At 50.6% G+C, this 27,634-nt stretch overlaps 7 protein-coding genes across 7 annotated transcripts; 4 read left to right on the top strand and 3 right to left on the bottom strand.

Annotated features, from left to right (window-relative positions):
- Positions 1-4,408: 4,408 nt before the first annotated feature.
- On the top strand, positions 4,409-6,579 carry GIQ15_03269 (aspartyl-tRNA synthetase; the record flags this gene model as incomplete). Its single annotated transcript, XM_033550686.1, has 3 exons — positions 4,409-4,631; positions 4,683-5,401; positions 5,461-6,579. The coding sequence occupies 3 exons, from the start codon at positions 4,409-4,411 to the stop codon at positions 6,577-6,579; spliced, it is 2,061 nt and encodes a 686-aa protein (XP_033407847.1).
- Positions 6,580-8,103: 1,524 nt separating this feature from the next.
- GIQ15_03268 (uncharacterized protein) lies at positions 8,104-10,398 on the top strand (the record flags this gene model as incomplete). The annotated part of the gene is made up of 7 exons (XM_033550685.1): positions 8,104-8,263; positions 8,331-8,571; positions 8,625-8,883; positions 8,953-9,492; positions 9,555-9,708; positions 9,769-10,046; positions 10,156-10,398. The coding sequence occupies 7 exons, from the start codon at positions 8,104-8,106 to the stop codon at positions 10,396-10,398; spliced, it is 1,875 nt and encodes a 624-aa protein (XP_033407846.1).
- Positions 10,399-11,417: 1,019 nt separating this feature from the next.
- GIQ15_03267 (uncharacterized protein) lies at positions 11,418-13,196 on the bottom strand (the record flags this gene model as incomplete). Its single annotated transcript, XM_033550684.1, has 1 exon — positions 11,418-13,196. One exon carries the CDS (start codon positions 13,194-13,196, stop codon positions 11,418-11,420), a length of 1,779 nt encoding a protein of 592 aa, XP_033407845.1.
- A 707-nt stretch (positions 13,197-13,903) lies between these two features.
- GIQ15_03266 (uncharacterized protein) lies at positions 13,904-14,442 on the top strand (the record flags this gene model as incomplete). The annotated part of the gene is made up of 3 exons (XM_033550683.1): positions 13,904-13,983; positions 14,036-14,157; positions 14,234-14,442. 3 exons carry the CDS (start codon positions 13,904-13,906, stop codon positions 14,440-14,442), a joined length of 411 nt encoding a protein of 136 aa, XP_033407844.1.
- Positions 14,443-14,563: 121 nt separating this feature from the next.
- Positions 14,564-14,872, bottom strand: GIQ15_03265 (molybdopterin synthase small subunit CnxG; the record flags this gene model as incomplete). The annotated part of the gene is made up of 1 exon (XM_033550682.1): positions 14,564-14,872. One exon carries the CDS (start codon positions 14,870-14,872, stop codon positions 14,564-14,566), a length of 309 nt encoding a protein of 102 aa, XP_033407843.1.
- Positions 14,873-15,116: 244 nt separating this feature from the next.
- GIQ15_03264 (uncharacterized protein) lies at positions 15,117-21,088 on the bottom strand (the record flags this gene model as incomplete). Its single annotated transcript, XM_033550681.1, has 6 exons — positions 15,117-16,178; positions 16,234-16,492; positions 17,132-17,162; positions 17,217-17,563; positions 17,615-17,666; positions 17,722-21,088. 6 exons carry the CDS (start codon positions 21,086-21,088, stop codon positions 15,117-15,119), a joined length of 5,118 nt encoding a protein of 1,705 aa, XP_033407842.1.
- A 997-nt stretch (positions 21,089-22,085) lies between these two features.
- Positions 22,086-25,890, top strand: GIQ15_03263 (Integral membrane protein; the record flags this gene model as incomplete). The annotated part of the gene is made up of 3 exons (XM_033550680.1): positions 22,086-22,666; positions 22,717-24,109; positions 24,172-25,890. 3 exons carry the CDS (start codon positions 22,086-22,088, stop codon positions 25,888-25,890), a joined length of 3,693 nt encoding a protein of 1,230 aa, XP_033407841.1.
- Between the last annotated feature and the right edge of the window lie 1,744 nt (positions 25,891-27,634).

The following is a 27,634-nucleotide window of genomic DNA, read 5'->3' as shown; positions in this document are numbered from 1 at the left end:
TTTAGCGCCCGTGAAGGGCGTTGATCAGTTTGTCCCGAGATGGCCGACCCGAGTAGGCAATTCCTTCCGAAAGAGCCTATTCATCTTGCAAGCGTTGCTGGTGTCGATGTCGGCCTTGTATCCCCGACGTAGGCTATGTCAACGGTCGGTGGGACAGCGGGTATGCAGGCGCAAGTTCTGGAGTAATATTATATGCAAGTGTATGGAGGGGCCGGGTAGTTAGTGAGTCCGAGATGCGCAGATAAGATGGGAAGCAAACAAAAGAGAAGACGTAGTTATTGAGACAAAATGAACTTAGTGTTTATTGTTATCTAGGTCTTTAGTTCTAGAATGTACATCCAAGTAAAAACCCGCTCCAGGCGGGCATTAAATGAACACTGGCACTTGCTGGTGCTAAAAGGTGACTATCATGCCGCAGCACAGACAGGTCTGCCAGATAACCTGAACATCTCTTGTATAGTTGAGATTTCCCCTTTATCTACCTCCTTTCTATCTCCTTTTAAACCCCGCATTCCATACGTTCTATCCCAAGGAACAGGTTATTCATCATCCCCAGCCAAGTTACATGTTATCGACAACTTTGGGGATGCAAGTGAGACCCATAAGCAGGGTTTAAGCTCGCATGAAGTTTCTCTCAACGTATTGTGCTCGGACGGAGGAGGTAATGCCGCAGTGGCTCGATTGGAGGATTTCATGGGTATTAATTGTGGTAATTGCCCTCGGCGATGGCGCTTTCGTGCCGTATCCGTGCGCAAAGCCGCAGCTGCCTTCTCACTCCCGTTGCTGGCTCGTGGGATGGCGTACTTGTGGCGGATACGCCAAATCGATTTTATCGTCTAGACCCTTGAGAGGAGGCAGTTTCGGAACTTCAGGCTTTTCTCGTATACTTTCTTCGTCTTCTTTCCATTCAAGTGGTACAAGTCGCAGTTCCTTTTGCCCTGACGGCTGAGCTTCCATGGGCAAACTGTCTGCAGATGAGGTAAAGATATTGGATCCCCAGTTCGGGAGATATAGCTTTGCCAATGGCCGGAGCACGGGAAAGGATGCACAGATAACAGCCAAATTGACTTCGAGGTCATTCCATATCCAAAGATTGTATCCAACCCCTGTAACAAGAGAGCGAAAATCAATAACGGTCCGGGTTGTGGGTGAAGCGGGTAAAGCGGGGGAACTCGGATGTGAAGAGGGTAGCCTTACAAGTTGAGTCGTATGATACAAAAAGAATCACGTATGTATAAGCAAGCCGCACAATGGACGCAGCACAAGCACTGCTCGGACCCGATATTAGTCAACGTCATCCAAATAGGATATAGTCATCCCTGAACAGGGTGCTGCACACGTACATAAGACCAAAGCTCATAAGAATGATAAGAACCACTTTCTCTCGGCCAGGGAGATGCATTTTACACAATGTTGGAACCGGAAGCATCCAAATGATGATATCTGTAAGAACGTGGGGGACCGAGCCACTGATAATACGGGCGCCATTATTCATACAACTCCGTCGTAATGGATCGGTCCAGTAATCTGATAACGGTCTGAGAGGTGGTGTTAGCGTGTAAGGAAAACGCGAATAATATGAAAGAACACAATTTAAAAAGGAAGCCTTACTTGCAGGCAAAGAGTAAAGGTAATGCAGTTGCTGCAGACATTTTACTGTTAGCTGCTGTTACCGTTCGGAGAATTCTCCAGTAGATGGGTAAAGCTGAAGCATACCGAGTCCCCACGCTACTACTATATGGAGCATAATCCAAGTACCTTGTCTAAGGGCCTTGTCCGTCTCGGAAAAAAACCGCAAGTACGAAATCAGAATCGATGCTTTGACCATCGTGGCGACAATCACGGACATGAACTGAGAGCACCAGCTGGTCTATAGTAGAGGTGAGGCTTGTCAGCGAAGTTCTAGATGTATAGAATCAGCGGAAAGTCACATCATACCAGGCGGGATGTGACGCCCCATTCAGGCTTAACGTCCCAGATGTGGTAACCTGACACAGTTTCAAATGTTAACCGTATTGCACAACAGTAGAATTGGTATAGAAACGACGAGCGTCAGCCTTACCCCAGCCATGGTAAACGCCAATTACGTTCGAGACAGTAATTCCAGCTAAGAGAGGCTTTCCATTAAAGAAAACGATCAGTATCCAAGTACATTGTGCATCTGTAATAAGTCTCGAAAGCTATATCATACCAGTGTAAACAACATGAGCCCGTCATCCCAGCCAGCGTTCTTCTTCAACCGCAGTCGGACGTATGTTCGTAGTCCGACAATGATCGAAGACAATATGAAGCAAGTGACTACAATAATCGTCAAGTGCGGACCCTGGTGCTCAGGATTGACGTAATTGGGCTCTGGCCACGTTGCGACGACCTCCGGCGGTGCGATTAGCATGGCTGCGGACAGTGGACAGAACGCCCTGAGCTCCTCGCGGTCGACTCGTTGGAGATGTGCCATCTAAGACTTCGATATTTCAGGCGCGGAGGAAAAAGAGTACCTTCAGCTAACAATGGCTGTAACAAACAAAATAATGGCATCTTTGAGCAGCCAGCAGCGCACCCCCATGCCATTAGACTTTCGGAGATCTGTGTAACGGCTGAAGGACGAGTGCTGCAGCCATGAAGGCACAAGATAAATCCGAACGATGAAAACATGAAATGGTGGTGGTGGTGTTGGTTCGAGAGCCGCCACATTTATGTCAATCCACGACAGGCAAGCTCCTCCCTCGGTTGTGGGCGCTTCCGGCTAGCCGGAAAACAGTTTTTGCAGTGACATGGGTATAGCAAAGTCTGTGAATAATACGGAGGCAGGACCTTGCAGGGAGAAACCCTCCTCGCTTCTAGATCTCCTATTCGAGTGATGCATTCGTGTCTCTGCCACCTGAACCAATCCGGCAAGCGTGCCCCTTGGTGTCTGATCTCCAGAAGGTCGTGCAGCCATGTGTACGGAGAGGGTACTCTTGTTTAGCGTCATCTCGACGTGCCGCCTTCGCCAAAGGAACAGCTTGCGTGGGGTGACTGTCTGCCAACCCGTCGATCGATCGATAGGCTCGCTGATAGATTACTCTGCAGGGGCTCAGGGACGAACGTAAACATTGGCATATCCGAACATTGCACCATCAATATTGCGCATGTCGACAGAGCTGGATGTCCCTCCCTCTTTCTGTAACACTCAACCCCTGTGGCGGCGTCCCTAACTCGAGGTCGGCGTTCTCACCTCGTTTACCTTTGAACACGAAGTTTTTATATATCGGCGATGTGGAAAGGGGTCTGTGCACGGAGCTTTCTGCGGGCGATCCACCAGGCGCCATCACGTGGAGACGACAGCCCTTTGGCCCTTTTTGTTCGCGAAAACGAGCTGAATAGCTTTTCTGCTAGCTTCGTCAACGGCCCTTGTGCGATTTATGCATTTATTTAAAACAATAGTCAGATTATTCGGAAAGTGGCAACGGGCTAAGCGGGGATGCTGTCAACAATCTCCGAATACAAGGAATATATACATGGGACGTGACGGGAAATTACGCGAGACTGGCTGAAGAGGGCGTGGGATGGAGGAGGCATGTTCGCCAGCAAATAATAAGCCTGCTATGATGACCCCATAGCTGCCGAGCAAATGGGGTTGTCTAGTCGGTGTTTGATTCTATTCCTTGTGGGCCCTCTACCGGTCAAGAAGCAAAAATGCTCTACTATCACTCCGGTTCTTCTGTTTGTTTTTTTTTTTTTAAGAACAGGTTGCCAACACACCATCGGCGCTGCCTTAAAAGTGACTCATCACACATCTGGACCGAGCTCCCACCGTGTCGATACCACCGATCCGGATCCAACGTCATTGGTGTTCTAGCACCCGCAACGTGAGAATCTTCTGGGGATCTGGATAACGCACGCATTGAGCACACCAACCCCACGCTAACAGCAGTTTAGACGAAGAAAAAAACGCCTTCCAAGTAATATTTTGATCAGAGATGCCTTCATCGCGTCCGTGAAGTAACAAGGTGGGTGTGCCGAACGCCGATATCATTCTCCCTCCAACCATCTTCATGGAAGACCACTTGAGCCCGCGAAGGGAGAGTTTTCCATGTCGAAGGGGAGCGAGCAGAAATCATATGTCACACGCTAGGCTTTCATCATCTACAGAGAAGTATAAGGTTAATACACGTGAAAATATATACGTCTCGCGAGAATGACAATGCTGGTTGACTCGAATACTCACTTGAATAAAACTTGGAAGGATGAAGAAAGAAAAGAGAAAAAGGAGTGGAAAATGTTTTTAAAGGTTTTGCTGTTAGTGCATATGATCACGTGATTGAGAGAAACGAGCTCTAACATTTCAGACAATAGATGTCAGCTTTGAAGGAGTATCTTCACGCCGTTCGTTTAATTCTGGATATCAGCGTCCGTCGATTCTCATGAGATGACGATGATGCCAGTGCTGCGCAGTGCAGCTCGCCCGTTACGTCTTGGGAATGCGATTGCGCGCCGGCAGAGCTTTATCGAAATATCAAACTACTTCCGAGGCCGAGCAACAGCATCATCTCCCTTGCACTTGAGATGCGCACTCCAGAGGGGGAGCCGTCTCTATTCGAGTGACAGCTTAGCTGGGGCTGCACCGCTTCTAGAGCAGTACTCGAAGTCAAGTGAGAATCTCCTTCAGTTGGTATGAAGATAACGCTAACAGAACGGCATAGTTCAGTTCCCTCCTGCGTCTACTATATTTGGAGATCTGTATAAAGAAGAAAACAATGGAAAAGTTGTCATAGTCCACGGCTATATTGGCAAACGGAGGAAAATCGGTAAGAACATGACATTCGTTCGACTCACCGACCCTACCCTCTCGCAAAGCGTCCAAATCGTCGTCTCAGAGCCCCAGACTCTCAGCGCATTGAAAGCAATTGAGCCGAATAGCGCCGTCGTCATTCACGGGATCGTTAAATCGAAAGAGAATCAACCTCAGAATCGTGGGCCAGATGGCAAGAACAATCTTGACAGGGTGGAGGTGGAGCTGCAAGATATACAATGTTTGAATGAGTTTCCAAAGGATATCATAGTTACTGCCGACACCGTCTTTCCGCCAAATAAGAGACACTTACAGATCCGCAATGACGACTCGCTTCGCCAGTCATTAGCCTTCAGAGCAAAGGCAAACGCAGCTCTACGACGAGCGTTGGAGGAATGCGAACCGCCATTCTTGGAAGTCGAGACTCCCATATTGTTCAAGTCTACTCCTGAAGGCGCTAGGGAGTTCCTAGTCCCTACGAGGAATCAAGGGTTGGCATATGCGTTGCCTCAAAGTCCTCAGCAATACAAACAAATGCTTATGGCGAGTGGTATCCCCCGATACTACCAGTTTGCACGTTGTTTTAGGGACGAGGACTTACGTGCTGATAGGCAACCTGAGTTTACTCAGGTGAGTACCAATGTCTACATCTTTTTGGGATGACTCGTACTAATAATGGTGGGAAATAGCTTGATATGGAGATGTCTTTTGCAACGGCTGAAGATGTTATGACTACCACCGAGTCTCTCGTCAAGAAACTGTGGGCCTCCGTTATGCCAGAGCCCTTGGGACCGGAACCGTTTCCGCGCATGTCATATCACGAGGCTATGGGCTCATACGGTAGCGACAAGCCAGATACCCGCTTTGATATGAAGCTTCATCGAGTCGATCAACTACTACCTTCAGATTTCATAAGCAAGATCAGTTCTTTGAGCTCTCCAGCTGTTGAAGCTTTCAAGGTAGAAGGGAATGGCTCGCCGCAGGAAACCATGGAAGCTCTAAAAAGTTTCATGGAGTCCCCGGAGGGCAAATATTTCAACGACAACCCCGATGGAGGTCCAGGAACCTTCGTCTTTGACTCTACGAAGCCTGTTTCTGGCTTATTTGCCGTCGGGTTCGAAGGAGCGTGGGAAGTAGAGCAGCTACTCGAGCTGAATCACGGTGACTTGGTCGTCTTCCAGGCCCGGAAGCATGAACCCTTTAGCGGAGGCTCGACCCGAGCCGGCGAGCTACGTCTCGCAATACAAAAACATATGGTTGAACTACAGTTCCACAGCCCGCCAGCGGGGTTTAATTTCCATTGGGTTACCGGATTCCCTCTCTTCTCCCCGTCGGTCGAGTCAGAACCTGGCCAAGGTGGTACCGCTGGGATAGCTTCAACCCATCATCCCTTCACCGCACCCCGAACACCCGAGGATGCTACCCTTCTCTTAACAGATCCCACGAAAGCGATCGCCGATCATTACGATCTGGTCGTAAATGGCGTTGAGCTTGGCGGTGGAAGTCGAAGAATCCACTCAGCTGCAGTCCAAGAATTTGTCCTCCGCGAAATCCTCAAAATTCCGCCTTCACGCCTCGAAAGCTTTTCGCATCTGTTGGAATGCCTCAGGGCTGGCTGTCCCCCCCACGCGGGTATCGCGCTTGGTTTCGATAGGTTGATCGCTATGATGCGAGGCACGCAGAGTGTTCGTAACGTGATCGCATTTCCAAAGGGTAACCGGGGCGAGGACCCGATGGTGAAGACACCTAGTCCTATGACTGAAGAATCGCTGCAGACCTATCATCTGCAGCTGCGCCAAAAAGCTTAGAGTTGACTTGGCTAAGGGAGCGTCCAACTTGTTGGGAGAGGACCTCGCTTTATCCTATTCCCTTGCATCGGACAATCTTCACTGTATTACTATTGTAGAATTAGACATATTAACCATGTATTATAGAGAATTTTAATGACTTAGATATAAAATCTAGATCCTACATACCTGATCAGTTCTGTTTGACTAGTGATATAAACTTCACCATCGGTGTCTTTACTGTTTGTGCTGCCATAATCATTTATACGGACCGCAGTAGGTATCTATTGCGAGTACCTGCCCAAAGGTAAGCGCTCTTCCCATGGCTGGATTCTTCTTCCTGCCTATAAGTAGAGTACGGAGCACAATTCTCATATTACTCCCAAGCAAGGAAGAGAAAATACTCCGTACAGGCTTGTATGTTCTATAGATATTCTCCGTACTCTGCACGATAGGAATATTATCAGAAGATATTTGACGACCGAGGATGTGGTATATCAATGCTGTACTCTCCCAACGAAGCGATGGTCACTCCGTTTACATGTCGACCAGCTGGCGGATATTTAACAGCATGTGGCGTCGTATCTGCTCAAGACGCAGGTCTGACTTCTTTGCCTCAGGGATGGCCGAAATGACCCTGTCCAGGGAGCCCGGCCCAATTGGCCATGCCAGCGCAGTTCACTCCACCCAGGGTCCATCTTCATCAGCGCCTCAACACGCAAGAAGAGCGGCCATGGGGAATTCTCCCGCTTTGACCCAGGGTGTCCTTACCAAAGTTCGTGTTATCTGCTGCGCTGACACCGTGCTTCGGGCGGGAGGACGGTCCATAGACCCCCGCAACTAACTTGATAGGGGAAATTCCAAGGGTCAGATCCCGGATTAAATCTTGACCATCTTGCGGGACGAACTCACCGCACTTCGCCGTCGTCCTGTCTCCTGTCAGCTGGCCGTACGAAGAACCGAGCTCGCTGTATGCAATGGTACCGTGGCCGTCGGGGCTGACGAAGCTGAAGTAGCTGAAGTAGTTAAAAATTCCCAACATAGAATTCCTGCGCGAGAATTAAGGATCGAAAGTATGCGTCGGGCTTCTCGATGCATGGCGATGATGCACTCGTTGACTCGCAGGATGCACTCGCTATCAGGGCCCAATAGGAGAGGTTAGTAGCCTACCCTGGCGCTTGTGAACATAGTAAACGGTAGCTGTATCCCGGCGTATAGTGCCGGATGTAATGATCGAAAAGGGCACTACTCCATCCTGATGCTTTGGGCTACTGCACCTCTGAACCGCACCTCGATGATGGGGCCATGCCCCTCGCAGGGTCCCATGTACTCCATCCTTTATATACGCGTTACCCACAAGGGTCTTCCAGGTGCGTCCTGTTCTTCTCTTCGTCGTGGTTTTCCGGTTGCTGGTTTGCTTTCTATCTATATACTGTGACGACCGTGCATTGATGACTTTCGGTTTTGTTTGATTTCAATTGAGCGTTCTAGAGCGAGACGAGACGGCCCTTCTGTTCAATACCAATTGACGAGCATCTGCCGACGATGGGTTCGGACCTTGAGGCTAATGGGGATGAGCACCCCTTTCTTATGAATGCCACCGTCGACCATTTCTCCTGGAAATCCGTCACTGTGACCGTTAAGGATAGAGAAACGAAACAGCCCAAAGCGATTCTCTCGAACGCCAGCGGTTATGTCAATAAAGGTAAGTCTCCGAAATGGCTCCGGCCAGAAATCCCAATGAACTAATGCATTGATTTTTTTTTCTCCAGGTGAACTTATGGTGCTTATGGGCCCATCCGGAAGTGGGAAAACGACTCTGTTGAATGTCCTTGCGGGTCGAGCTAGCAGTCTAGGCGATGGTGTCAACGGAGACGTCCTTGTTAATGGCAGAACTGCATCGCGAGAGACGTTCCGACATTTGAGCTCATATGTCGAACAGGAGGATGTCCTCATCGGATCACTGACCGTTGAGGAGACGCTCTATTTCGCTGCCCAGTTGTCACTCTCAAGGTTCGTTCATCCGAGGGCTGGCAGGCTTCGTGCGATATTAACTATGGAAACAGATCAATTCCAAAGAAAGATCGAATTCAGCGTATCAAATATCTGCTCAATTCTTTCGGTATCCAAAACCAGGCCAAGACCTTGATTGGCACCCCAATTCGCAAGGGCATCAGTGGTGGACAGAAGCGTCGTGTCAGCGTGGCCGCTCAGTTGATTACCTGCCCTAAAATCATCTTCTTAGATGAGCCCACCAGCGGCTTGGATTCCACCGCCAGTTTTGAGGTTATGTCTTTCGTAAAGGCCCTCGCGAAAAAGAACAACGTAAGTGTATCCATGATATTCCTGGCTTTTGATTCCTCGTTATGAATGCTGAGATCGATGTCCCAATAGCTCATCGTAATCGCAAGCATTCATCAACCTTCCACGTCGATGTTTCAGTCTTTCGACAAGCTTCTCATCCTATCTAGAGGGAAGACCTGCTACTTTGGCCCGGGGGCGCAAATGAAGGCTTACCTTGATAAAATGGGACACCCGATGCCCCTTCAAATCAACCCAGCAGAGTTCGTGCTTGATCTTGTCAGCACAGATTTCGCAAGCAACACCGACGAAGCAGAGGCTGAATTGGCTAAATTGCACCAGGAGTGGGAAGATTCAGAAGAAGCTTCAAATGTGAATCTCGAAATCTCAAGACTCACTACGCTTTCTGAAAAGGAGGGAAATATCACTCTGTCCGCCGACCAGCCTCAGCATGTCAACATATTCTCGACTATAATCACTCTTCTTCATCGGTCCTTTATCAAGGGTTGCCGTGATGTGGTGGCATATGGTATCCGAGTCGCGATGTATCTTGGTTTGGCCATCATGGAGGGAACTGTCTGGTTGCGATTGGGAACTGGCCAGGAGAACATTCAGCCATATATCAATGCTCTGGTGAGTGGCTCGGAATCGCACAATAAGGCGAATAGCTCGATGCTAACATCATTTTTGCATAGTTCTTCTGCTCCGCGTTCATGTCGTTTATGGCCGTCGCCTATGTTCCCTCGTACCTTGAAGATCGCGCAACCTTCATCAAGGAGAGAGCCAACGGCCTATACGGCGCAACGTCGTTCGTAATCTCGAATTTCCTCATTGGAATGCCATTCCTATGTATGCATTCAGCTCCATCTCCGCGATCATTCTATAATATCATCAGCTAACCTCCTTCAGTCATGATCACCATAATATTCGCCGTTGTAGCTTACTGGCTTGTAAACTTCCGCTCAGGCGCAGACACTTTTTTCACTCTAGTGCTCTGGCTCTTCCTCGACCTGCTGGCCGCCGAGTCCCTTGTAGTCATGATTGCATCGCTGTTTCCTAACTTTGTCGTGGCTTTGGCGCTGACTGCATTCACGAATGGTGTATGGATGAGCGTTGGCGGCTTCATGGTTGCACCCGCCATTCTGAACGTATTCTGGAAATATGTCTTCCATTATATCGATTACCAGGTACGTTTTCTGTTGTTCTCTCCCCCTCGTTTGTTTCCTTTTTTCCATGTAGCAAACAAAGAAACAATGGAAGAAGAAAAACCAACAGCTAACCACTTTGGCCAATCAGACATATGTCTTCCAGGGAATGATGGTCAACGAATTCTCAGGCCGTGTTTTCGAATGTGGAAAGTCTTGCCAGTGCATGTATACTAGCGAACTAGTATCCCAGTGCAAAATCTCTGGTAAAGGTGTCCTGGATGCGTTTGGCTACGCGACCGACAAGCAGGGCCAGTGGGCCGGCATTCTCATTGCAATCACCGCAGTCTATCGAATCCTGGGATGGATCGTACTGTATATGAAGAAGACTTGAGTGATGCTACGTGGTAGTATCGCGTCGATGGTCATCGCTGTTATTATTATTGTTGTTGTTATAGTGTAATACGTAATGATATGTGGGAGGAGCTTTTGTGGAAGTATGGGCAAAATGAACCGGTTGCGCTAGGATATCTATGAAGAGATAGATCTAACTTATGACCAGCATATGAATAACATTTAATATTTCTGGATTTCCATGTGTTCGATGTGTCGATTAATTTATTAATTATTAAATAGCATGACTACGGAACAGCCGTTTCTTCCCCTGCCTTGCACAACTTGGTATAAATGATGGATAGATGTGGAAATGGTTGCGCTCCCTCTCAACCTCTCAAACTCCTTCACCGTCGCCTATGATCTGTGAAAACTCAAATAAAACAAATATAATTAAAAAAAAAAAACGAGCGTGCCCAAGCCCCATGCATAGCAGTTTGATAAAAAAAAAAAAAAGGAAATGTTGATTGACGTAGTGGAAAAGTGACCCGAAAGTTTTTACCCGCCAGAACCCCGAAAACTGAAAAAGAAGGCCAACCTGTCCCCACGCCCAGGCGTGGGAAGATTGGACATATCGACATATTTTTGCAACGCAGATGATTCAACCGGGCTTCAGCCGGTGTATAGATGGAGAGACGCAATCGCCGTATCGTTGATCGCCGATGAAGGCCGAAAACCAATAGTAGTAATGTATCAATGTCAGAGCCCGCGGGATATGCAGCATCAACGACAGGCCAGTTACTAATAATATGTTAGGTTCGTCGTATCCCGCCTACATGGACTCGGCGACTGCGAAAACGCGTCCGGAATCGAATCAATGGAAAAAGGAAAAAAATATCCGTGCGCCCCCGCGGACATGTTAAAATAAACGGGAGGGCATATAGTTATATATAAATATATATATATAGGGGAGGGGGGAGGATAGGATGTTGCCCTCTCGCCTTCCCAAAAACCGACTTCTTCTCCAAGTATGAAAAACATGAAAAAGAAGGCTGCTTAGGTTTGATACGATACCGAAAATCATTCAAGAGGAATATCTCCTAGCCATAGATCGCTGTTGACGATGGTGACTATGTCTGGGCCATTATCTTCTATGGCCGAGTAAGCAGGCGGTCGAACGCCAATCTCAAGCACCTCTCTCGCAACCATCTTAATATGCCGCATTACCAGTCTGGATATCGACCAGGTTGGCCCCAAGGATTTGAGTTCTCCGATGAGCAGGGCGATTCGATCACGACGAGGCTCTAGCTTTCCGGACGCACGAACGGAGCATGCACAGAGCTGAACGAGCGCGCTCAGGACCATGCCGCAGATGAAAAACGGCGAATGTTTTATTCCTGGTGATCTCAGGGCTGCGAGGTTTGCAAGGCCGTTGGCGGCTTTGATAGATTTGATGGCGTGGGTTAGGTTTGTGGAGGGGCTTGTTCTTAACAACCGTATCCATCGTCTAGCACAGGGGATGCTCGATATGGCTACAGGGGTGGAGAGAAGGTTGGACTGGGGTGTATGTAAGTATATCGATGCGCAGTGGATTATCATGAACGCGCGGAACATGATCTGATCCACTTCGTCGTCTACTGCAAGAATATCGCGTTTCGAAGGGGGTAGGTGGTGGAACCAGCTGCCAATGTTTGCATCTATGGACTCTATCTGATCATATTCTGGATCTTCTGGAGCATAGGTAAGGTCGAGCGTGCGTTTCAGTATCCTCGACGCCTCGATTGCGTGGCAATACGACGAGTACTCCTTGCTATCTTCCTCATCTTCAAAGATTCTGTCATAGAATTGAGCGGCAGTTGGTGGCTCGGTCAGGTATATGCCAGTTGAATGGCTGATGTCGTCGCATGGGAGGGGAACGTCCATGATGACACTGCTTGAAATCTGGCAGGGCGTTTGGTCGAACCCGGAAAACATCGCATCAATCATATACACCTCCCACCACGTCCGTCTTATATTCTCACACATGACCGGGTCTTCGCCTACGACGCTTGGGGCATAGGACCTCATATTCATGCCCAACTTCATCGCCAGCCTTGCTGCTTCCGTGAACGCCTTGACACCCTCCCCTCTTTCATTGCGTCCATGTAAGGTGATCGAGAGCAGGAGCAGTGCCTGGACTTTATAGCAGGATTCCTCACTCTCCGCAATTGCTGCGGTGACGGCTGATCGGTATGCGTTGGGTGTTATATCGGTGACGAAATGTGCGCCAATGAACTTGATAGTAGCTTCCAAGCAGGCTGGGAGCGGGTACATTCGAGGCAGGAAGTGCACGGGTGGTAGTATGGGGTGAGAGTCGTGAAAGTATGCATAATAGAAGTCGATGAGGTAAGAGTCTCCGCGTAAGTCCGTCGTGGGATACTGGCTCCCCAACGCAGCCGCCGGTCTGCCCGCACCCAAGGACGTCTGGTCATAGGGATTATGATGGTCTGCTGCCTTCCAGATAGGAACAGAGCTACTCTGGTCCGAAGAGAAATCCTCCGTGGCCGCGGTGGTACCTGGAAGGGGTGTGCTAATGAATGAGAACGTAGAGAGCTGCGGCGTCAACTGGATGCCGGTTGGGAGAGTAAATTCGGGCGAGGGCGTCAGTATCGGCGTAGGAGCGTATGTGACTGCGTACTGGCCTCTGGAGTCAGGCTTATATCCTCGACGAGAGGGAGTGTAGTGGCATCCGAGCTGGCCTTTGCGACACCGTCCACAGGCCGGCATAACGCCATCGCATTTGAGATGCTTCCTCCGGCACGCAAGACATGCTAGCGAGGAGGGTTTCTCAACGGACCGATTAGTAGTAGTGAAGGACATGGCGTCTCATCGTGTGTGCAAGGATAAGGAAGATATAAAAAATATAAAGAGAATTTTTTAAAAAGAAATGAGCTGCTGTATGTATACACGGGCTAATATCACAACGCAAGGATGGCAGTCATCGCGACGGGGAAACGGAGAGCTAGTATGATCGCTGCCATGGGCCGAGGGACGCTGTACAAGACGAGCTTCTCCAGCATCACGGAGGTCTAGGTCGTAATCGCTAGTCGGAAGAAGAAAAGACACAAGTTCTCGCTTTGGATCTCGAGTTTGGAGATTCCAGCCCAGGGAGAGCGACGTTTTTGCCCCTTGCTCGCCCGTTATGTAAGCGGCCAACCAGCGCCGGCAGCAGCCCAGCTTCCGCCAGGTTTACTCGGGATAATATACGAAGCAGAGTAGGAGGCGGATGAACGTTGGAGTAGACTGATTTCTGGTGATTGGTCTATACGATGTGTAATCATTTCTGGCTGGCATGCGGCATGGTTGGCGGGATGCTGGGAGGGACGTCATACAGCATCAGGATTCCCGGGTAGATATATTAATAATAATGCAAGTGTAGGAGCTTAAAGCTGCTGGGAACGCGGGGGTGGCCTGATGTTTATAGTTATAAAAGGCCCGTTTATTGTGGTTTGCTTCTCTGTTGTCTTCATTCTTCATCTATCAAATCCGTGCCTGCACAACAAGAGCCGAGAGCAACATAAGATAAAATGTCGGCCGTCCGCGGAAAATGCCACTGTGGTGCAGTTGAATACGCAGTCAAGGTTGAGGACAAGTCTCACATCCTCTGGTAAGCTCCAGCTTCATCGGCATAGATGTATATAGCTGCTGACCCGGGCCAGCCACTGCGATGCCTGCAAAGACATCAACGGCAGCGACTACACCCTCAACCAGATCGTGCCCAAGGCCAACCTCGAGATCAAGAAGGGCCCTCTGACCAAGTACACCTACACCGGTGATTCAGGTGTGCTCTCCAGCTCCTATATCCAGATCCAGATCGATATCAGATCTATATCTAGTTCTTGTAACTGACTAAGAAGGCAACCCTGTCCACTGCTTCTTCTGCCCCACCTGCTCCACCCACATATACCATCATCAAACTGTCATGGGCGACGACAAGTACGTTGTCCGCACGGCGACGCTCGAGGGCAGCAGGGAGTGGCCGGCAGCTGTCGAGATCTACTGCAAGGACAAGGCCAAGTGGCAGCCAGAGGTCGCCGGCAAGGCCTTCCAGGCCGGGCCAGAGTAGAGCAAAGTTGGTAGCAAGGGAAATGTTTGTGACATAACGAGTTGATGTATATGCAATGAAGTCTCTCGCTTGATCTATAAACCCGTCGTAGGAAAAGATAGAAACTGTATCTCAAGCAGGCCTATCCTGAGCTGACAGGCGGAATAATGGCAACCTCATCCCCGCACTCGACCATCCTCGTCTTATCCGTTGCTGTCCCGACATCAAGCTCTTCCCCGTCCACGTACTCCATACGGACGCTGACGGCACAGCTAGAGAGAACCTTGCCTTTGATGCCCGGGTAGTGTGACTCGAGGAGATCAAACAGTCTGCATAGTGGGTAGGGAGCGGGGAAGGACTCGGTGTTCTTCTTCGTGTACGAAGCGGCGCTGGCGAAGTAGTGGATTTGAAACGTCCCTGTGAAGGAGGATGGAATGTCTGGGGAGGTCATGGGTAGGGTAGCGAGTGGCGTTAGTATGTTGGTTATTAGGATCTGTATCTGGTCTCTTCTTGATCGTCCTCTTTGGTTCTTTTCTTCGTTGTTGTCATGGATAAATTGATCTTTCAACTTCCCGAGGCCAACTTGCATCGATGACTAATCATCCTGTGGGGTGAATATGGAGTTTTTAAGACAAGATGAAGGTATTTCATTGACAATTTATAAGTAAAGAATTAAGATACGATGCAGTACAGATCTATGCCTCGACAATGGCCTTCAACCCGGCAACTATATCGGCCTTCAGGTCCTCCCAGTTCTCCAACCCAACACTGACCCTGAGTAGTTCTCTCTCGACCGTAGCATCACTCATCGCACGCCATTCAATGAGCGACTCCACGCCACCAAGACTAGTAGCATGATGGAAGAAGTGCAGCTTCGATGGGAAGTCGCGTGCAAACTTCTCTTCTTTCATCATGATAGAGAAGACCGGCCCAAACCCGTTGGGCATCTGCTTTGATAGCCATTCCATATCGTCCTTCTGTAGACTGGAATGGGTGACGCTAGCCACCGTCCTTTGGACAAGGTTGGCCTCCTCGTCTGTGACTGTGACAGTAGTCTCAGATGCACCTTCCTTGCCCTTGTGCAGAGCAGCATCGAGCCAGGATACGAGGCTGGTGGCATTCTGACTCAGTCGCTGGACACGGATCTCCAGCGTTCTCAGACTTCGAATACCCAGCCAGGACTCTAGGTTGCCCATGACACTGCCGATAAATAGTCTGTCTTCAAAGAGAGATGCGTACCAGTCCTTGCGCTGGGTGACTAGCACACCACACAGCATGTCACTGTGGCCTCCGAGGTACTTGGTACCTGAATGCATGACCATGTCTGCGCCCCATTTGAACGGATCCTGAAGACCAGGTGGCCCGAACGTGCTATCGACGAGAACATATGCTCCTCGTGAGTGGGCCTTCTTCACATAATGCTCTATATTAGAAGCGGTGCCATGGGGGTTGAGAGGTGTCTCGACGAGGATGACATCGCCTTTCTCCAGCTCTTCGGCGGGACAGTCAATATCTAGCTTCTTCAAGCCTGTGAGACGTGAAAGGACACTAATCACACCGTGACTACCATGGTATCCCCCCCTGATGGCGATATGGCGTGGGTTGAAGAACACTAGGGCAGCGTGCAGGGCCGAGAGACCAGATGAATATGCGAGACAGTGTCCGTTCACCAGCGGGGAGAGGATGGTCTCGAAGCGGGTGCTGTTCGGTGCACTGCAGCGGGAGTAGACGAACTTGTTGATCTCTTGCTTCCCATGCTGTAGTAGAAATTAGCATAGAGTAGAGTGATGCGGTAAAGGTCAAGGTACATACATCGATCTCAGACTCGGGAACCAGCTCGTCAGGGTTGTCTGTGTATCTAAAGGTCGTAGACAAGTGAATTGGAGGAGACACGTCCGTGACGTTATTCAGGGGGTCATCGGCGTGTAGAGCAATAGTTGACCTGCCCCTCCCTTCCAAGTCCATCCTGGCGAAGCTATTCTGGATTTCCTCTGCCATGATATATACCTCCAGTCCAGCGGTATAGATGATTGTTGATATATGAGGATATACGACAGCCAGATAACTGGTACTACCTATATACCACAGCGAGCGGTTGAAGGGCGTATAATATAACGGAGGGCGTCCCCGATACCAGATGCAAGCAGGGTAGAGACAGAACAAAGCGGAGGGCGGGGATATTACGGCGTTCCCCCGCCGACGCGCCGAGGCCGAACGCGAAGTCACGTGGCACTTTACGCGCTCCATGGAGATATATGGGAAGGAGACAGGAAGACAGTGAAGACAAACTTGAATGGTATATCCAGCTGCATACATGGTCTAAAGCGCTAGTGGAACGACCTGCCACATCATGAGCAATAACCGACAAAGTAAAGAAGAGAAAGTAAAAGAGAAAAAGGTGAAGTACAAAAGGTGAAGTTGGGGTGAGAAAAACAGTGTCATCTAGTCTCGTGTCGACATGAGCGATGGACGAACGAAAGGGTGATGGTTGAACGCAAGCCCGCTGGATAAGAATGTAGTAAAGGGAGAGGTGAAGAATAAGAAGGATAAGTAGAAGTAGAAGAAGCGAAAAAAGAAGAATAAGAAGTAGAGAAGAGAAGATAAACCCGCTAAACTCCAAAAGCACCGTACATAGTGGTATACGTATGTGAAATGCCACGATCGACTTTATTTCCGCAATGAGCCCATTCTAGATGGTTCCTTCACTGACCCAGGCACTGCCGATTGGAAATTATACCGATCTAAGGATACGTTAGCTAAACCTGTTCTCGTCTGCGTGGTGTAGTGCATCTTACCATTCTCCGAGTCAAAGCCAATAGTGATATCGTCATGCTCGCCAGGATATTCCGGCATATCCAAGCAGACGTAATCGGCCGACTCATCATCGCTGTTCTTGGGCAGCGCAAACTTGGCATCAACAATCTTAATGCCATATTTACCTGAGCGGTTGAAACTTTCAAAGTTATCGGTGCTCTTGAGGACGAAATTCATGCTCCTGCCATGACTGAATCCGGCTAGGAAGGCGACTAGTTGGACGTTCTTCTCTTGTTGGATGATTTGGAGACGGGCTCGGGAGGCTTCCCATTTCTTGTAGATGGGGACTACCATGCGTCGGCGGGCGATGGCGAACATCGATGCATACCTATAGACGATTAGTGATGTACTATACAGCGAGGAAGGGGGTGGATATTACCCGTCAAACAAAACTTTGAATCCGGTGATGCCTTGCTGGAATTGATGCATGTCTTGTAAAAGTTAGCACAGGTTCTTCATCTTCACAGTATATAGGTAGAGACTAACCTTGTAGCGTCGAGAATTTGTACTTCCTAATAATCGGCTTCACTCTCGAAACGGCAAGCATATCTGTCATCTGCGATGGTACCTCCTTTGGAATCATATTCTCCGCTACAGCAACCGCCAAATCTTGCTGCGGCGGCCTAATCACGCTCAACACAGTGGGAACATTAATATCAAGGCTTATTTTCAAATCGCCAGGCCCAATGTTAATCCTATCCGTAACGGAGCCCCAGCTTGAACTGACGAAGACACGCAGTCGCTCTGAGAGGACGGTACATGGCACGCCTTGCTTGTTTACTGGCCTCGTGTTGATGACAGATGCAGTACAATTGTCGAATTTCAGATAGGTTGTTCGGGAACCGGTGCTGCCGCCGGAGTTTCCAAGCGGATCGATGCCTTGTATCATTGAAAACGACTGTAGGGAGAGGTCGGGCGACTTCGCTTCTGACTCCGACGTTGCGATACCGATGAGCAAAGAGTGCATGTTTGCGCGAACTTCGGTGTCCTGAAAAGTAAGTAGCATGGAGTGCTCGACGCCTTTCTCAAAGTGTTTGAGCATCATTGCTGGTGCCCCGTCGTCACCACGTAGGTAGCCGAATGTGATAGGGGCGCCGCCTCCCAGAACATGCGAGACGCTACTGAGAGTTTTCACCTTGGGACTGGTGACGGCGAAGAAGCGGAAACCGCGGTGTGATTCGCGTGTGCCTGTCCCCTCGGTGATTTTGACCGTCTTTTCAAATAGCTGTATCCTGCAGCGTTGGGTAGGTTCGGCAGGGAATGTCTTGTTCGGTGAGCTCTCCGTATATTGGAAGACTTTAAGGATATCAGCGAACACCATCCTTTCTCCAGCGGTGGGTTTCATATCCTCTTGTACTTTGCGCGTATATTCGACGATTTTCCAAAGCATTTTGAAATCCGCTTCCTGGAACTTGATGTCTAGTTCAAATCCGCGGGGGAGGCGAAGGGTGAGAGAGTTAAAGCGAACTTGCCAGTCGATATCGGACCACGTTGGGCCCTGTTTCTTATCAGTCTGTATGGTCAAGTTGACGAGCTCGTTTTGGCTTGTGAGTGTTGCAATGACGTGCCAATCTGACCTGTCGCGGGTTATGGATAGCATGCACGGTATGGCATATTGCTCTTGGTCATCATCGCTGGAACTAAGACAGACTTCGACAAACATTCGGCCATAGCAGAAGTGACGGTTTGTGTCACTTATGGGCATCGTCTCGCCTATATCGGGTTTTTTGGTAGAGTGGTCTACCAGCATGGACCTTGAACCTGAGCCTGAAAGCACGGACGATATACCCGGCGCGAAGAACGGGTATCGGATCCAAATAGAGGTGTCGATGTGCTGTGATAGTCCGACGGACTGATCTGTGGGTGAAGGAATGATCCTGTTCCGTTGCATGGACATGGACAAGGCACGCAGGTGGCTGATGATAGCTTGATGGATGCTGATATGACTGACAAGGGTATCGTTGCTCATCGACTGCGCCATTGCAAGTAGCATATCTGGCTTCATTCTACCAAATTTGGCAAGCTCTGGGTGCTGGGGGATGAGCTGTTGACTGATCCACCATGCCTTGGCCAAGTTGACGATAGCTTGTTGCGACTGTTCCGTTACTGGCGATTGCCTTCCGTTGGCTGGATTGGGAGACGGCCGAGTGCGCATGAAGGCTTCTAGCTCTGCTCTGCCCTTGATGAACCACCATACGCTGGCACGAACCCACTCCGAAAGAGACGTTTCCATCATGGGTTTCACGTTTTCTGCAGCCCGCGAGAAGAGCGGAGTATACTGGTCAACGTATGTTGAGAATTCGGCCAATGCAGCATCTCCAACCATATTAGCCATGTTCCTCAGTTTGGCTGACGAGGTGGAGGAATTCTTGGAATGGTGGCCCATGTCCGCCGGTCTCTCGGGCTGTAGTCTGTCAGGCTGTGGTGTCTCATTGTGAAATCCTTGTTTGGATTCCGTTCGGACATAGGGAGGCGGAGATGGTTGTTTCACGCTTTTAGTACGAGCTAGATTCGGTGGAGGAGAGTATCTATCGGGTGACTTGTTCTTTTCGTCTGGCAATGCAGCCATGACGCTGCTCCAGAAGGATAGACCAGATTTCGCGCTGGCCGGTTCCTGAGGGCTCCCTGATTGGCCACCACTTTTGTCGTAGTCCTTTTCATGGTTATCACGTCGTTCAGGTTCCCTGCCATGGCTCCTGTCAACAACCCTATCGTAGCCACCACCTCTATCGCGGTCTCTACCGTATCCTCGATCGGGATCTCTATCACGGTTCCTATCATAATCCCTGTCACGGTTCCTATCATAGTCTCGATCATGATCCCTTGCACGATTCCTGTCGTAGTCTCGATCGTAATCTCTGTCACGATCCCTCTCACGGTCCCTGCCATAGCTCCCAGGCATAGTCTTCTCAGGGGAGCGTTGGTGTTCCTGTTCCATCGGCTCAGCCGTCTGTGAACCGCCCAGGGCCTTCTTCATCGCCAACCCTTCCTCATCTCTCATCTTGGCCCGTATCCGCTCTGCAAAGGAGGACTCCTCGCTCGTATCCCTCCATGACAGCCGTGACCCTTTAGGCTGCGCACTGATTGATAAGAGAAAATCCGAGTTTTGTGCATTGCGCATGTCTGGCGATGTCTGCTTCTTGGCCCTGAACCCATCTTCGCCTGCATCAGCTCCTGGGCCCGAGACGGCAAATGAAGGCAACGTCGGCTGTCTTGCTGTATCCGGGGAACCAGCGTGGTATCCCGAGTCTGAAGAACCTCCATCAGCCCCGTCTGTGAATTGTGATGTGGACGAATTGGAGCGTGCACGATAAAGCGATATCTCCTGCGTGGGAGCGTCGGCCTCCTCGCCTCCCTCGCCCATGACGGCCGGCGGTTTATCGCAGAAGGTAACCCGTAGACCCTCGCATCGTCGTCGCTTCTTCTTCATGCCGCTTCCATTCCCATTCCCGATGGCAGAACCAGTACCTGCACCGGCACCACCAGGGCTTCCAAAGGCGTGTCCGGCCCCGTTTCCCCGACGATCCACGGGCGAGAAGCTGTTTGTAGGGTTAGAGATTGGCGACGATGCAGCACCAGGCCATCGCTGCGAGACAGAGACGTCTAGTCTGGGCGGATTCCTGGCCGACGCAGGGTGAGATCCAGGTGCTGGTTGTGTCTGTTGCGGTGGCGGCTGTACGTGGTGTACGTCATGGCGGACGGGCGGGCGCGAAGACGCCAGGAAATCGTCAATCTGCTCGTCTCTGGAGGTCAACTTGATGTCTTTGTCGCGGGAGAAGAGCTTCCCTCGCCATTTACGGGCGACCTTGGTCTCAGCGGCCGTCAAGCCGCCGCCGTCTGGAGAGTTGAACATGTCTGGTGGTAGAAATATGCGTAGGGATAGGAGTAGCCAGATCTATGTCTGCCAGCGAGTTCGTCGACAGCGCCCAGCACAGCGAGCGATCAATCTCGTCTCTCTCACTGTTCTTCACTGTTCTTCACTCGTCTTCTCTCACTGTTCTTCACTCTTCTTCTCGTCTTCTCGTCGTCTCTCTTCTCTTCTCCGTAGTTTATGAGCTGGAGAAGAGGAGGAAGTTCGGGCTCACGTGCTGTCGGCCTGCAGATGAAACGAAAAAGCGGCCGCGTTAACCAAGCCAGGGGAAGGGGAAGACAAGGAGCTCTGCGTCTCAGGGGCCTCCTATCTTCTAACCATACTACTACTGCTACTACTACTACGAGGTCTACTACGGCTACTACACTCGCGTGCCACAGCTGCGTGGATCGAGAGACATCCCTGTACAGTTCTTAGTTGGCCGGTACGAGATATCAGGGTGAAGACCGGAGATTGGAGCTTGGGCATGGGAGAATCCTGGAGATCTGAGATCAGTCGCAGGTTTGACCGTGATGCCGACGATATCTCGACATCGTACTCCGTACTAACCATCTCTATTCCTCCGTTGTCCGTAGACTGTAGCCATCGCCAGGTCATCCTTCTTGTCGTTGTAGTATCGTAGTTGTCTCTGATGCTAGCTGGCTGATAGGCTCAACCTAGCCTGCGCCACGATCCGTCTCTGCTGCTCCCATCCACCGGCTCTATCACATTTGCTTTCTTTTCTTCTGCTTCGTCTGTCTCTGCGCGTTGTTCTCTCGTGGTAGAGGGTATCTCTGTGATGTCTTCTTATGCCGGACAGTGAGGGAGGAATCCCGCATCAATCACAATCGACGAAACGCCGTTGCCAACATCGTTACCATCACAACCAACTCCAACAAGCCCCAACTCTCCATAACACGATCGTTACCGTTAAACGTCTGTCAATTGCGTGCCAGGCGAAGATAGCAGCGGACAGAAGGATCCAGCCCCGGAGACCGTGATGGTCGAGCTTCACGACGGCTTCAACTCTCCAGCTCGACATGCTCTGGATACTCGAACACCTCGACCTCGATCGCGTCGTCCCCGGCGGATGCAGATGCAGATGAAGGCATACCCATCTCGCGCCATGTCGCTTCTACCGTCTGCTTGCTCGTCGTGGCTGCTTCTCGTCCTCCTCCTGTTCGCGGGAAACACGCAGGCGGCCCTGGTGCCGTTCAGAAACTGCCTGCCGGACTCGATCCTCAAGTCCAACCCGCTCAAGCTGCAGTTCATCCCTCTCTACGTCGCGGCGCACTTCAACAGCTCGCTGCCGTCCTTGAACCTCAACGTCACCGTGTACGGGAACGTGAGCGGCACCGAGACGAGGGAGCCATATCCGGCTCCAGATGACCCGAGGTGGTCGAATCCGAACGAGACACTGGGCAAGATAGTCAGTGTTGACCCGTCGACAAATACATTCACCACCCTCTTTCCGGAGATCAATGTCGTCAGCTTCTCGGCTGCGAATTCGTCGGTCGTTCCGTTCTGTGATTCCCTCACCCAGGGAAAGTGTCCCTTGGGGCCGGTGTTTAACGTCAATCAGTACGTCCTACACTCGAGATATAACGGATCTATTCTAATGAAGCATACAGGAACTCTCGGTCTGACTTGCGCGCGTTCTCGACGACATATAATGTCACCTCTTCATACGCATTCACTTCCCTACTAGCTACCCTCGAGGTAAAGGCCGGAGATATCAACAAGACTCCATATAGCTGCATTGTAGCCGATATTGCCCCGGACCTGGGCCCTCCGCTTCGATCAGCACTCGGATACGTCCCTCTCTCTATCCTGGTTCTCGTGGGCATTGCTACCGTATACGCTGCCATTTTTAGTCCATGGGGCACCACGGATATCTTCCGATGGACCTGCAATTACGGCCGGGATGAGGATCTCATACGCCTGGTCACACCTGGGTTTGCAGATTGTCTGCAATACATCCAGTTCATCATCCTCACGGGTTCCCTAACGCTAAGCTATCCGGGCTACTATCAGCCCGTCGTCAGCCAGCTGGGCTGGTCGGTGCTCATGTTCAATCAGAGTTTCGTTAGTCAGGGGAATGGCACCGACCCGTTGGTTGACGGCGTATACTCTGTCAACGGTACCTATGGGCTCGACCGGATGAGCCAATTCATCGGCATGACAGATGCAGAAGACATATGGACAGGTATGATCATCTGGCTTCTAGTCATACTCGGCTCCGTCACCGCCGTCATACAGCTAGGCTTCGCCTTCCGATGGATCCATCACAACGTGAGCCATGTAGCAGAGGAAGACCTGCAGTCGAAAAACCTTTCTTTTACCCTGGGAAATGTCGTCCGGATCGTCTTCAACTTCTTCCTCCTCCCTGGAGTCTCGCTGTCCATGTTCCAGCTTGTCGTGGCTTCCTCGTCTCCCATCTTCGTCGTAGCCTTAGCGGTCATACTGCTGGTTATACTTGCTGGGTTCGCGGCGTGGCTCCTCTATCTCATCATCTGCACTCGTCCGCGCTCATACCTTTTCGACGACCTACCTACCGTCCTCCTATACGGACCCTTGTACAACACTTTTAGTGATGGGGCGGCTCCCTTTGCATTAATCTCCGTTCTCCTGACAGCAATGCGAGGCGTAGCCATTGGCGCCGTACAGCCCTCTGGAATAGCGCAGATCGCCATCCTAGCCATCTGTGAGGTTACCATGATACTGACCCTGATTGCGTTCCGGCCTTTTGAATACCCAACATCAATGAACGCATATCATACCGTTTTTGCACTCGTTCGGTGTCTGACAATCCTCTTGTGTGTAGCCTTTGTGCCATCACTGGACGTTCAGGACTCGGCAAAGGGGTGGATCGGCTATGTTATTCTCATGTTGCATGGCATGGTGCTGATCTTTGGCTTCTTCCTTAATGCAATCCAGACCTTGATTGAGGTTGTTGCTAGACAGGCTGGAGCTGGAGGTGATGCTGGCGCTCAAGGGGAGGCTGCCAGGGGAGGGTTGGTAAAGGTATGTCTATTCTACGAGATCCCAATTGTTACTTATGAACATCTGTATATTAACGTTGATAGGTATTTGGCGTCCGCCAATTATCCCGCCGCTCCCCCAGAAAGCGCCGCCCGCGCCAGAGCACTAATTCCGAAGCTACCATGCTCAATGTCGACATGGAGCGTCCATCTACTCAGCTCGATAGCGAACGGCCGCGCAGCTTCTCAGGCAGCTCTGCCGTCCTCCTAAACCGGCCAGGGATAGACAGAGCAAGCACTGGGTTCGAATCAGGCACAGGCAGCCTGTTCAACACCAGCAACCCTCGCGGAACAGGAAGCGGACCATACACTCCCACCACCCCTGGAGCCTTCTCAACTGGGCCGGGACAAGCTTCTGGCGGCGGCGGGTCGCCGCGTAGCGGCATCATGCATATGCACGTTAAACACGAGACAGCAGACCCGTACTACCGGCCACCCCGGCAACGGCGTGCAACCCTAGAAGGGATACGCCACACTTCGTGGACGAGCAGCGACTTGGGTAACGGGCAATCAAGTCGCGCAATTGACACTCCCGACGCGGATGCGGATCCTGACCACCATGCCGAAGTCATTGCGAACCATCCTGTAACCAACGGCGGAACTCCAACGCCTGCATACCTCGGTGCACCTAGGGAAGATCCTGACGGTGACGGTGACCCTGCTCTTCGAACGGATTATGCGGTTCGCGAGGTCGACTTCTACTATCGAGTGCGCGGGCCCGCATTGTCTAACTCTGCTACGAGGAAGTTGAAGACTGGCCCCGCTGATCCTACAGGTCCAGTCTCTTCGGCCAGTGGATGGCTGAAGAGTATGTTTGGCGGCAAGACAAAGGATAAGGGGAAAGGATTCGAGGTTGTTCGAAGTTCTCGTGCTCCTCCACAGGCTGCAATGCGACCTCAGCCCGCGACTGCTGAACAAGACGGATTCGCGGAGCCATATACAGATGATCCAGAGCCGACACAATCATCTTCGGCAGCCGTTCCGAAAGAACCTTCCGCTACAGAAGAGACTGAACCCGAAACCAAGAGGAGCAGCGACGCACCAGTCCTACCACCCATCCTGATCGAAGACGCCATCGAACTCCCCAGCCGAACAAGTACCCGCCATGTCCCGTCAGCTTCCAACTCCCAGTCTCGCCCTCACACTCGCTCTCAATCAAGCTCACATATTGGCCTCCGCATAAGGCCACCGACCATCCCCCGCAAAAGTTCCAAGCGCGGTAGCTCCGTCGACCTCAAGGATGTAAAACTCAACGATGCCGGCAAGCCTTTCCTAGGCCGTTATCATTCACGTACCAGCTCTCGAGATTACGAGACTCCAAACTCCGAAGCTCTTATACCGCAGCGGACGTTCTCTACCCGTGCTATACAACAGTCACGACTGCCGTTTGGTTCCAACTCGTCCTCAACCCACAGTGGGCCTATGTCCATTGACTCGAGTGATTCGATGACACATCGTCGGGGCGACAGTGGGAGCACGACAGGACAGACGCAGGGACAAACGCAGGGACAAACGCAGGGACAAACGCAGGGACAAAGAAACCCATCATCAGCGACTTTCGACACTACTCGACGCGGAAAGTTGAAGGGGATGGGATACGTCCAGCAGCATCGAGCTAGTGATCATATTCATGAAACTACGTTGTCTGGAGGAAGTTCCGCCGAGTTTATAGGGGACCATCATATCCCTTCTCGTCCCCAGAATCCAAATACTGCACCAGCACCAGCTCACCCGAGCCCTACCTCACCTAGATCCCGATCCTAATAAACACTTTCTTCGAATTTTACCATTACACCACCTATACACACCGTCTGGCAACAAGCAGATGTCGGCTTCAATAAGAGCGAGCCGTTGGGATAGCATATCACCCCTGCATTATTAATGAAATCACATCACGAATTTCCTTGGTCTTATCTTCTTGCTCACCTTTTTGCTTTTCTAAAAGTTGGATTCACCGTTTCTCTCTCCCTTTCCCTCTCTTCTTCACTCTATGTCGTTAATACGTGAGGACTTGTTTAATTTACCCTTGATCCAACTATTCGTGCTTTTTGCTGTTTTACCTGAGCGATTCTTCCTATCCTTCCTGTATTCATTCTTCTTCGTCTTCTTTTTTTTACCTCTTTTTTGTCTATCAGGAGTGCATACAGGTGGATTTTGCCTTACATTGTGTAATAGAGACTGAGTGATTGGGCGGAGCGGCTATCTTGGTTCTGCTTGACAACAGCTGTATTAAATAAATAAATACTTTTGGACTGTGAAGACTGTTAATAATTTTGGATTAAAAATACGCAAAGTCTATGATTTCATCCCTTCCCCTGTTTTATTCGCCTTCGGTTTGGGTTTCATCATCCGGTTGGGCCCAAAGAGTTAGAGACCTGAGATACTCATTCGCTGGCGGTTGCATGTCACGGGCAAAGCTGCACCTGAGCCCGCATCGAAACGAACTTCACCTCGCCATCGTCTCGCCCATCGACCATCGCACATATCCTCCCTGATCTCCGCGTTATTCTCTCGACCGCAGCTCTAAACCTCCTATCCGCCCTCCCCGTGCTGGTTCCAGACGTTTGCTCTCGTCTCGCGCGTATCTCGTGGGTGTTTGAGCTATCAGCTACCTGACAGCCCGCTCGCGCCTCCGTCCACGATATAAAAGGTTTAAGGGAATGGAGTACTCGTGATCAACTATAAAAAAAGAAGAGAGTTATATTCGGGCCTTCTAGCTTCTGCCCTATCTTCCATGATTGGGAGAAAACGCCTTGACGCCTCTCACGACTTTGCCTCGATGGTGGAACGCGCCGCATCGCCCCTTACCTCGAACAAAGATACCTCTTTTACACAATAAATTATATATATACATATACAGAGTATATATACGGACTATTCCTGGATACCTTAAAGAAACGAGACAGCACTGACGAGGCTCTGCTTTACCTCACAAGTCAACGTGGAACCTCCCGCGCCTACAGCAAATGCCGGCCCGTCCAAACGGCGGAGGTTGGCGTCATCGAACACCCCTCAGAAAATAAAAGACGTTTTCAGGCTGAACTCTTCGCCATATCGGTTAAGCTCGATGTCATTGCCTTCGGAAACTCCGATTTCGAACGATGCCGCCCGATCTTCATCTATCCACCGCTCTGTATCAGAGAGACACCACGGTAATATGGGGAGAGGAGTGAGCGGTGCAAGCGAGGACCATACAACATGGACACAGTTCCTACGGGAAGATCAGTCGACGGATGGTGGAGAGAATAGTCGTGGTGGGGGGAGGATGACTGACGGACATTCAACGACGAACAGAAAACGACGGCTAGGAAGTGGCAGCAGTGGTACAGGAGCTGATAGGTCTAGAAATGGGCTTGGTTCTCAGGCATCTGCAGCTTCGAGTAGTCGGTCTGTTCCTATCAGGCAACACTCTAGGCCAGACAACTCTGGAGGCCGAACTTCTGGGAACCCCAATGTATCCCAGTCACAGGAACATACGGATGAGGCTCTGCTTACCGGTTCACCTCCG

This window comes from Arthroderma uncinatum (assembly GCF_011692745.1).
Source record: "Arthroderma uncinatum strain CBS 119779 chromosome Unknown scaffold2, whole genome shotgun sequence".
In the NCBI taxonomy this organism is placed as follows: domain Eukaryota; kingdom Fungi; phylum Ascomycota; class Eurotiomycetes; order Onygenales; family Arthrodermataceae; genus Arthroderma; species Arthroderma uncinatum.
The sequence above is the reverse complement of the archived record's forward strand: the minus strand, read 5'-3'. Positions and strand labels throughout refer to the sequence as shown.